Source organism: Tarenaya hassleriana, unplaced genomic scaffold (assembly GCF_000463585.1).
Source record: "Tarenaya hassleriana unplaced genomic scaffold, ASM46358v1 Cleome41, whole genome shotgun sequence".
NCBI classification, from domain to species: domain Eukaryota; kingdom Viridiplantae; phylum Streptophyta; class Magnoliopsida; order Brassicales; family Cleomaceae; genus Tarenaya; species Tarenaya hassleriana.
The window spans coordinates 592,480-605,045 of record NW_010966933.1 but is presented as its reverse complement, the minus strand read 5'-3'; the positions used below and the strand labels follow the sequence as shown (position 1 = coordinate 605,045).

The following is a 12,566-nucleotide window of genomic DNA, read 5'->3' as shown; positions in this document are numbered from 1 at the left end:
AAGCTGAGGCACGGATTGCGCGTTACGAGACGCTTTTCGCCCGGCTATTTCCTCCTCGAGACGACCCACCAACGGCGCAAGATATGCCGTTCAACCCATTTTTGACTCCTCAGCCCGGAGTCGGACCTTCTACAACACCCGCGGACCAAACAACCGGATCAGACAATCCGGATAATTTTTTTGTTTAGTGTTTAATTTGTTTTTATTTAATAAATACTTTTTATTTAATAAATACTTTTTAATTTTAAATAAATAATTTTAATTTTATATTTTTATATTTATTTTTAAATTTTTATTTGAATTTAAATAATTATTATTTTTTAATATTTGTTTTACAAATTTTACATTTGCGACAGAATGCGACCATTTACATTAGTCGGAAAATTGCGACCGAATACCTACCGCTATATTTGGTCGTTACATTTGCGACAGATTGCGACTGATGATATTTGGTCGTTCCATTTGCGACAGAGTGCGACTGATGCTATTTGTCGTTACGTAGCGACGGAGTACCTACTCCTATTTCTGTCGCAATGTGCGACAGAAATCAATTCACCAATTTGCGACAGATTACCGACCTTAACCATCTGTCGTATATTAGCGACCGATAATCTACAGATCGGTCGGTCGCAAGTTTGCGACAGAATCACGACCACACAGATTTTGCGACAACGATTTAGCGACCGACAGTCGTCAGTCGTAATCGGTCGCAAATATTTTTTACCGACAGATTCTTCTTCATGTTGCGACAGATTTTTCGGTCGCAAATAACAGTTTTTCTTGTAGTGAGTAGATACATAAAAAATATATATATTTGTTGGAACTATCATTGTACTAAGACAGCTCCAAACAAAAATTAACAAAGCATTACACATTAAAAAGAATGATCAATTCATATTAACATATGGCCACTCATCAAGGGTAGGGGTGGCCATTTCGGTTATTAACCGAATAATTGAATCGAACTGAACCTAATAAGATATAACCGTACTCGAATCGAATCCGATATCAAAATCGAACGGTTATGATTTCTTTAAATCCGAAAAAAACCGGAATCGAACCGAACCGAATAAAAAAATACCGAAAAAACCAACAATTTCTTTGAAAAATGAGTTTACCGCAACGAAACCGAACCGAAGTTTATATAAAAACTCGAATAGTTATAGTTTTTCTATAACCGAACTGAAACCCGAAATGGCCACTCCCTCTACCCAAGGAGATAATTTGATGGATATTGTGCCAAAAAGAAATAATATTATCCCAAAAGATTGATTAGTTAACGGAAACTGAGCCCATTAAATATTTCAGAAAGTGTTATGTAACTTTTTTCCATCTTGAATCGCACCAGGTTTTGTTTACATTTTTCAGTAAATAACTAACCTTTATTTGTCGTATCAAATATATATCCCATGATATCATAGTTCATGTTTAGAACTAATCAGTATATTTCAGAAATTAAATGATATGGTCCGTGACCAACGCGAAGTACTAATTAATGTTAGACAATGTGATCGAAGACGTGGTCGAAGCGGTGGATTCTCCCACTAGAAAACCTAAGCTTCTTTTTCTATTCGACTTTTTTATATTATCAGATCATATCAAGGACATCAATAGAAAATCAGGGACAACAAAAAAAGTCTATCCATGTTCTATATAGTAAACATTCGAATAAAATATTTAGTACCATCCACGTTATTGCATATATATATATATATATATATATAGGCTTTTTAGGGTTCTTGTCATGGGTTCCGACCACCACAAAGGAATATAATAATATCATTATTCTCATCATCATAACTCATAGACCATACAACATTTTAGTCTTACTAGACTCATGTGACCATGTCATACGACTACAAGCCATTCGCCAATCAAACACATCTAAATGTCTAAACGACGTACGAAACGTAGATTTTATTGCACAACAAGAGAGAGGGAGAGAGAGAGCAAACTAGTCGATATGAAATGATTGCGTTTGGTTTGATATCGGACATCGCCATCAAACCAATCTATATATATATAGATTCAGCAGTTGAAGTAGCAGAAGCAGGCCCGACCGCGTTTATCCTGGTGGCAAGCCCCGTGGCGGGCGTCTTCCCATTTGATGCACTGCCGGTCGCAGTGGCTGGTCAAAGTGCACCTCCCTGACCACGTCTGGCTATACCTCTGGCATATCTTCCCCTCCACCACCCTCACTTCTGCCATCGATACATATATACGGTCACTACAAATCGTATTACATACAGTTGAATTTATGTACACTATAAGATACCCACAACGAAGACATTTATATGATCTACTATACATGTCAAACTCACATAGTTACGTCCGTCATCTGACTACGTAATGTATAACACACACATGAGGTATAATAATTTAATTTAGGCATTTTTATGCATGCATGCACACATGTAGAAGACAATAAATTTAGTAACTATATATAACATATATATATATATGTACTGACCAGAAGGAGAGAGGAGAAGGAAGCAGAGATATATTAGTATACGAGATTTTACAAAAAAAGTTCTTCATATCTTTATATTCATAGGCGAAGAACAAATATTCCTTTTTTTTTTTTTTTTTTTGAAGTTACTTTGATTTTCTTTCGGGCAACGTTTTTGTGTTGTTCCAACAGAGAAAGCCATGCGAGTGTTTATATAGAGACGCGGAAGAGGCGTAAGAGAGCAGATCATTAATATAAAATTACACTAATTAATCTCTTTGTTAATTTATCCTTAATCCGAAACGATTATGAGATCTCTTCACATGGATTAAGGGTGAGGCCATTTTGAACGTAAACGTTAGTCAAGAAATACGGCAAATTTTATTATTATTCTTTTTCTACGGTCACTCATTTAAGTACGCATTTTTCTCAGCGAAAAACTCAATAGAAATGTAGAAATTATGATATATATATATATATATTCATATGTGTCTTTTGAAAGTTAACAAAGCAACAAAAAAACTATTTTGTCAAGGGCCAAAATAAATATGATTCTATCATTTCCCTTACAATAATTATATAGACACAGTAATAGATCGATTGCCAATTCTGCTGTTTAATTCTTAGGGTTCATCGCTGTTGACTTGTAAATTGTTCGCATCGGTTATATGCACGTATAAACATTTCTAGTGGTGGTCCTAAATCCAGATTATGATCTTGATTATGCACTATACGCGGGATACTGCAGTAAAAAAACATTTTTCTGAGATATTGTAGCAATAGAAATCTAATAACTCGAAATATATTTGTTTTCAATATAATATTTTTGAAACCCACATGCATGCATGATGCTACGTACTCTTTTTTTTTTATAACTATGATGCTACGTACTTGCTGCAGACTTTTTTTTTTATAAAAAAAATATTCATCATATCGAAACTTGTAACGAGAAATTGATTACGAAATATGGAATATACGAAATAAATGAAAACGCAAACAAAAATTATGTTTTTGAAAGAAATACAACCGCGTGATTATAGGGATGCAGATTTAAAAGTAATTAAAAAAACAAAGACAACGCAATAAAATTGGAGACTCTCCGTGATTTAAGTCATGTTCATGACGGATCGTGTGGGATTTTGTCGGGACGGATTCCAATAATATCATATGTTTTTTTCTTTTTATTTAAAGGAAAAACAATATTTTATTTAACATAATTAAAACTGGAATACCATTTTTATGCTATTGGAATGGGCCTAGCTCATATGATATGGTTTAAAATATAAATGTTTGGTACGAAGCCCATTTGGTCCATCTTCGGGCATTCTCTGCCACTTTACGAGAGAAAATACCACATTTTCCCAATATATTATATTTCACAACAATTCACATGTAAGTTTCAAATTGCACATTCATATTTATATCTGATACGCCAAGACGAAAATCACACTTCTCTAAGCCAATATATGTCACCCATATGCACATGTTACATCAAATCCAATAGTATTGGCATATTAACATATTTATGTTACCTCACATATTATATATTATATACTTCTCTCATTATATATATATATATATGCTTTATTATTATATTATATAAATATATGCATATATATTGAGAAGTAACATATATAAATATGTTAATTATGCCAATTAATGAGAACACGAGAGGACGATGAATCTGAAAGTATTTCTCCTTTATCTTCTGAGCCTGAAACTTTTCCACGACGAACAGAAAATCTATCTGATGCACTTCTTAAGTACATTCGCATTTCGCACCATCTATGCAATCCATGTCCTCATGCCACTCGCAATATATATATATATAAAGAAAACGGACCTTTTTCATAATATAATATATACAAACACATATATATAGTAGGTGAGTAAAAAATTCATAGGGAAAAATCCGACAATTTTAGTACGTGAAATTGAATCAGCGTTGCACTTGCAAACCTGAAGGAAAACATTAAACGAAATTAAAAAAAAAAGGGCACTATTAAGATCTTCACCCCCCAAATGTGAACTAATTAAGATTTGGTGTTGTACTAATTAATTAAGATTTCGTTCTTTATAGATTTGCCACCCAGAGACAGGATTACATTTAACATAATTAATACAAGATTTTGTTAGTTACTATTATAGCCTCATAAGATATTAAGATCTTCACCTGCCTGAACACATGCAAACAAATACACCATATATATTTATATACACACACGCACACGCACACACACACACACATATATATATGCGTGTGATAAAGTTCCCTAATCTATACACACACCACACACACACATATATATATATATATATATATACAATAATTTATTTATAGGCACACTGGAATTTTCTAATTACAGATGGAGCAAACAAAATAATGGAGTAAATGGAGCCCAGAGATTTTAGGTTCACATCAAAGAAAAAAGCAGCTCCTCAATTCCACTCAAAGAAAGTCCAATGATTTATAATTTCAACAAAAAAACTATTATTTTTCATCAAACAATTTTTGTATAACCCAATATAAGATTTAAAATAGACCCAGTTATATTCAGTGATCGCAAACTAGATAACCGTGATATCGAATATTAGCCGATAGATATATAAGAACAAACGTAATTAGTGATTAAAAGACCAATTCAAATAAAAGCATACATAGGAAAATGTTGTATCTTTTTGTGAGATTACGAAAATAATGGCTTGATATAAGTTACCAAATACATTGAAACACGTTTTTTTTGTTATAGTCAGAATCTCAACTATGCCCTTCGAACGCATTGGTTGAGTAAAAATCTCGCCCAAGTGCACCAGTCCGCGACACACATGTGAGGTAAATCAATCATAATTAACGGACGACAGGCGAGTAAACAAGTAATCGAACCCGCAACCTCTCGGATGATGGACAAAATACTAACCCTAGACAATTGATATTATAAGCAACTGTGAATCTTTTTTATTTTTCGCATTTTCCCATCTTTTAAAAACGAAGCGAAACTTGTGTCCAAAGTGCATCCAATAACACAATTTTAATTTGAAATCGGCCCACCTCTACTTTGTTAAGAAAGAGACAAGACATAAAGCAAACCAAAGAGGAGTTGTGGAAGCATAAACCAATTGGCCATCTCTTAGTGGAGAAGTAATCGTTACATACATACATACATACATACATACATACATACATACATACATACATACATACATACATACATACATACATACATACATACATACATACATACATACATACATACATACATACATACATACATACATACATACATACATACATACATACATACATACATACATACATACATACATACATACATACATACATACATACATACATACATACATGCATGCATGCATACATACCAAATAAATTTTCTACCTATCTCACACTAGTCGATCGCCACATTATAATAATCTTTTTTCACGTACAAATTACCTTATTCGTGATTGGATAATATGGATAACGTTAAAAAAATGTTTTGTATTTTGGTCTAACAACTATTCTTGGACCGAATGAGGTAATTTTGTTAGAAATATGGTGTTAAGTAAGATAATATGGTGTCGGAGAGTCGTTACCGATTTAATCATCGTGGTCCTTTCAAATTTCAATTACGTGCATGCGATTTTGCTAAAAACCTTTTAATCATACAACAAAAATAGAACAATAACATTTAGATCACGACACGTGACAAGACTCTTTAACTAACAAAAACTTTAGCAGGTTCATACTTTTTCATTATTTATAATATTTTACTATATTACTCGTCTTTTATTTGTTTTATTGCTCATTATATATTTTCACTTTAAATTATTTAATTAATTTAGGAAATCTTATTTTTACTTCCACCATGACAAAGCTGCTTAATATAATAAGAATTACATCTGATGTTTTCTCATAAATAATCTACTTATTTCTTTCCTTTTTTAAAAGTAAAACAAAAATTGTAGTATGTATTAGTTGCTATCATCATTGTAGCTATAGAGTATTCATTTCATCAAACATGCTCAGATTTTTTTTCCGAACCAAAATATCACTTAGGGAAAATCCCAAAATAATATCTGAATTTTTCAATTTTGATAAAATAAAACTTGAACTTTGTTTTTTAATCAAATAAAACCTGAACTTCATTTTTCAGTAAAAAATAAACCTGAACTTTATGATCTTTATCATTTTTAACCATGTTGCTGACGTGGCGTTCCGATATCGTGACACGTGGACGATGATGTGTCAAATACGGTCAAAATGTTGACTTGCCACGTAGAATGTCGGAACGCCACGTCAGCAATAGGGTTAAAAATGACAAAGATTATAAAGTTTAGATTTATTTTTTACTGAAAAATGAAGTTCAGATTTTATCCGATAAAAAACAAAATTCAGGTTTTATTTTGTCAAAATTGAGAAGTTCAAGTATTATTTTGGGATATTCTCTAAAATGTAATATACATTAATTACACAGTTTTGTAATATTTGGACTAGCTCTAACCATCTAATAAAAACTCAGAACTTCAACGTTGTATAATCTCTTACGGTTGTCTCAAGATATTATACCGTGGAGTGAAAATCTCAATACACAAATGTTTATTTATGTCAAAAACCTTGACCCCCCCCCCCAAAAAAAAAATATATATATATATAAATTAAAATATTTTTTTATTTCCTATGTGGCCACGGAAAGGGAAAAAAAAAGCAAGCGCACTCAACAACCCCTTGTATAAATACTCACTCATCACTACGTAAAAACCCTCAAGTCACCAAAGAGAAGAACAAAGAGAGGAGAAGTTTCTTTCTTGTAAGGCCTTCCCCCTTTCTTCATTTCCTCTGTTTTCTCGTATGAAAATTTCATTCAATTAAAAAAAAAACCCGATATTCTTTCTAAGTAGCGTTTTTAGAGTGAAACAATCTCGTAAGTTGAGAAAAAAAAACTCTCTTCCTCCTCCGTTTTGTACTTTTTTTTTGTTTCCGCCATGCAAATGGATACGTCTAAGCCCCAGAAGGTTAAAACGAGGAAGACAAAGGTGGTGGTGACGAGGAAATCAACGGCTCAGATTCTCTCGAGTTTGTTTTTTCGGACAATCGAGATAACCGTTGTCATCGTTACAGTGGCAAAACTCTTCAACCAGATCGTTGTCACGGTCGAGAATCATGGAGAACATTTCAAGGGTTTGTCCTCTGTACTCTCCAATCGTCATTTAGCGTTCATCACCGGAAACGCTATAGTCATCGCACTTTTAGCCAAATCCGGTCGGTTCCCATATCAAGAATCAAGAACGAGAAACGATTTTTACGAGGAGTTTGTTCGAGAGAGCAGGAGGGAAGAGGGGAACTCCTCGTGCGACCAGACGAGAAACAGAGTAAAGGGCACGACTGAAATCACCACAGGACAGAGCGTGGCTGTCGAAAAGCAGAGACAAGCCATGAGAGATAACGATGGAGGAGTAACTGAGAACACAGTCGAGAACAGACCCAGAAAGAACAGTGGTGAAAACCGGACAAGACGGAGGAAGAGTTACGCGAGAAACCGGTCGGAGAATTTGGAGCATGGAAAGATTTCTCGTCGAAAATTGAAGAGGTCGGAGACTGAGTGGTTTCTCGACAGTGTGGATTCGGAGGAGAGAACAAGAGATATGAGCGAAGAGATGAGTGACGATGAACTCCAATTCAAGATCGAGTCTTTCATCGCCAGGCAGAGAAGGAATCATCAAACGGATGAAGAGTTTTGTATTACGTAGGCAAAAAAAAAAAAGATGTATTAAATGTTTTTTTTATATATTTCATAAATTAGTATGCGCATATATGTGTGTGTATACATGTGAAATAATGCTTCAAAGTAGTTAGCACAACTTTTGACTCTGTTCCTTTTGTATAATTTTGGTGATTCTAGAAACTATCAACTATTTTTTGTGATATTTAAATATATAATATTTTTCGTGATATTTGAGTATTTTTCGTGATATTTATCCTCTGTACAAAGATCATTTGCACAAAACGTTACACATGCGTTAAATATTACACAAAATATCATTGAGATAGTGTTATACCTTTTTGACAATGATCAATCCGTTCACAAGAAGTTGGATTTTGGCTAAGTACTTTTCGTTGACCATCAACTCTCTGCAGTCAAGCATTCACTTCTTTCCTCTTCCATGAATTAATAAATTATCTATGAAGATATATATATATACTGATCATATATATAGTTGAACATATATATATATATATTTGTTTAATTATTGAACATATATATATACACTAATACGTTATATTTAATTCGATAAAGTTATCTCTTTTGCGAGTTAAAACTTATTATGTTCATCGCACACATTTTTCTCCCTTATTTATTTCTAATTCAAATATTTTATTACACGCCAAGAAGACGCAAACCGGAGAAAGGAAAACAGAGAAGGAAGAGTGGGAACCATCACACGCGAAATGACATATATAAAACGCCGTCGTATATATATACACGTACGGTACGTGCATGTGTTTTGTTACGCGTTCTAGCAGTTATTGTTCAGACAGAGACAATCGTATTGTCTGAAATAATGCTGGTCTTCCACGCACGTGCCGTAATCAGCGCCGTGATTTGTGACGCAATCTTGATTGCAATCCTCGTCCAAGCACGTGATTTGCAGAGTTTCGTATATTACACACGGCCCCGCCTCGGCCACCCTCATTTCTGCATCACACCATACATATATATTATATATATAAACATATCTTCCTTTATTATGTATTTTTATATAGAATGGTAAATTTAAAAACCATGCATGCACTATTCTACTATTACAGAAAAAAACAAAACTAATTTTCACGTGAATAATATGTATATACAGGGGCGGACCAACTCTTTACCGATGGGTTCACATGCCCCCATTGTTCTATTTAAAACAAAATAATTTCTTTACTAATTTTATATAATTTTAGACAAAATTATTATATGGCCTGTAAAAAAAATAAATTTACCATTATAAAATCATCGTTGCCCCCGATCATAAAATATTATGGGTCCGCTAGTGTATATATGTATGTACGGAACACTTACCTGTGTAAGAGAGGAGGAAGAAGAAGAGGCAGAGAAGAGCGATGGGAGTTCCAAACGACTTGGCCATTTGTTTTTTTTTCTTTGATTGGTGAATCCATGAGCGGACCAGATTGAGTGTATATATACAAGAAAATAATCAAAATTAAGCACAATATTTAATCATTAATTATAAGCATAGCTGTGATCACGTTCATCCATGCTTTTGTAATTGCTGCATGGCCAACTAATCGAAAATAAATAAAAAAACTAATCGAAATGTATATTTGAACAGTGTGCAGGTAATATATAATATGGTCAAGTGGCCAATTTGAAGTTATATTTAATGTTAAAGCATTTATATAACATGCTCCGTGACCAACTTGAAGTTCTATTTAATGTTAAAACATTTATATACAAATTAAACGAGGCAGGAAATCTATGATGGACCAAATGAATTATCTCTTTTTTGTTAAAATGAGAAAATGAATATGTGATTAGAGTAAAATAAGATTTGAGATATGATGGACAATAATAATGGATACAATATCATTATGTCAAATACTGTGTATCTGATTTGTTTCCATTGTATATATCTTTCATTTTTACTCCGTTTCTAAATTTTTTTATAAATATGTATTTCATTTTCATTGTAATATAACTAGAAGAAGAAGAGATGTAGCAATAAAAATAATTTCGTTCATTTTTATTTATCTTTTTTTTATTTAATTTCCGCAATTTTATATTTTTACATGGTATCAGAACAACGTTGCAATATGGACTATATGTTTGTTTTTCTAAATTTTTTTTTCGTTTTGGATGTTCATATATCCAAATCGTTCAAAGGAGAGTAAAAATCCAAATTCAAACGATGTGATATGACAAACAAAAGTCAAAACTAAAAACTCTAAAATCAAACAAGATGCTATGACAAAAAGAGTTAAAGATAGAACTTTAAAGTCGAAGTGATTTGAAAATGATCAATGCTATCTAAAAGAACAAAATTTGGTGTTTATGAATTTTGCCACAAACAATGAAAATGTCTGGGCGATTTATAACATTATCAATTCAAGATTGACTTTTTTCATTATTTCAAAGTCAATCTTGAGGGGAAATGTTAAAATGAAAAAATGAATATGTGATAAGAGTAAAATAAGATTTGAGATATGATGGAGAATAATAATGGATACAATATCATTATGTCAAATATTATGTATCTGATTTGTTTTCATTGTATCTATATTTCCTTTTTATTTCGTTTCTTAATTTTTCTATAAATATGTACTTCATTTTCATTACAACCAGAAAAATAAGAAATATAACAATAAAAGTAATTTTGTTCCTTTTTATTTGTCTTCTTTTTTATTTAATTTCCATAATTTTATATTTCTACACCTTTATATATTAAAAACATTATTTTTTTCCTACTGAATTTTTACTATCACATGAAATTGTGGTATATTTTTGTATTTCGAATAAAGGACCCGTAATCTATTAGGGGATTATGTGAAGTGGATATCGGATTTCTCACGGTTCTCTCCGACGCTCGTACGTGCAAGAAGAAGAAGACAGTCGGTTTTAACGAGTTCGGTTACCGAGTTTCCTCGGGCCTACATCTCGGCCGGACGGTGCCGGCGAATCCACTAGAGGCGGAAAGAAACAGTCGAGAAGAACAGACGGTGGCGCTCCACATCAATGATTGGAGGCTCACCGGGAAAGGAGACACAACACACACCGAGTTACAGAACTCACCTAGGGTCTTTGACCTTACCGTCTCGTGTTGCCGACCGCCGCCGCTCCTCCGCTTCGCCGGAAGAACCGCAACCCTTCGGATTGTCTCTCGATCGCTTCCTCTCTCGAACCTTCTCCCCTCTCGAGCACCGTGCCATTGCAACCCGATAATTAGTAGTCAATTAGGGTATTATCCCTAAAACACTCGAAACGCACAGCTTCGGAAAAGCCTCTCACGCAAAGAGAGGGTTTCTCTTTTTTCACCAAATGGGCCCTTAAGGCCCAACAGTCTCCACCTTGGTGGAGAAAGGGAAACCGAAAAAAAAATGAATCTAGTGGGGTTCGCCGTTTCCAGCACCGATCGACTTTCGTCGATCCCTCGACTTTCGTCGGAATTTAAAATACAACTTACCTGACTTACCTCACTTACCTGATGTCGGAGTTAGTCGCATGTCGCTGCCTTTGAACTTGATGAAGCTCCCGTCGATGACTCCTCGTGGCCTCGTCGCCTTATCCCGCCACCGATCAGCTCATCCAAACCTGAAACACTCGGTAAACGTGTTAGAACGTTCACCCCGATAAGACTCGAACCGTAGTCCTATCCCGCGTCGCCCGACCGGCGAACGCTACCCTCGGTTATATGACTCCCTAGACCGTCTAACCAATCCTCCTAGTAAAGTCCAAGACTATACCCGCTAGCTAACCCGAGGATTACACCCGACGTCTACCCGTCTCCTAAGTCTATCCTGACTTCTCCCGAGACTAACCTGAGTCATACTACCGAACCCGCTAGATACCTAGCCCGGATCCCCGTGAAGTCCATACTACCTATAGGTATACGACTTCTACCCTCGGACCCTAACCTGCCAACTAGAATTGTCTTACGGTTTTGTCCCGTGAAGACGCTCCTAGTCATCTACGATGCTCCACCGAGAATAAGAGACACGTGAGTGCACGTGCTCTTACTCCTCCGAGGTCAAAACGTCCTTCTACCTCGGACTCTCCCTACCTCGTCATCCGGGATCTACAAATCCTCCATGTAGAATCCCTACCTACTCACGGAACAACTCACTCCACCTGGTCCTTGGCCTACTCCTGCAACCCGATTTCTCGGGTTTTGTCCGAGACCCCTAGTCCTTCCACCATACCCCTTTCGGGGTATACCGAGCTAGACAATCTAACTCCATCATCCTAAGACGATATAACAAGAGTCTAAAACCGACCCTACCCGGAAGAGACTTAACCGACCCTAGGAGTGATGTAACATGACACGAGGGATGAGACCGAAACCCTAGAGGACTTAACCCTAGGTATATTTCTACCTAGCCGTGCTTAAACACGCTCTAACCCTA

The 12,566-nt window shown here is 34.8% G+C and overlaps 1 protein-coding gene across 1 annotated transcript; it reads left to right on the top strand.

Annotated features, from left to right (window-relative positions):
* Positions 1–7,228: 7,228 nt before the first annotated feature.
* LOC104824815 lies at positions 7,229–8,377 on the top strand. Its single transcript, XM_010556987.1, has one exon. The coding sequence runs from the start codon at positions 7,430–7,432 to the stop codon at positions 8,192–8,194; it is 765 nt and encodes a 254-aa protein (XP_010555289.1). The 5' UTR covers positions 7,229–7,429; the 3' UTR covers positions 8,195–8,377.
* Positions 8,378–12,566: the final 4,189 nt, after the last annotated feature.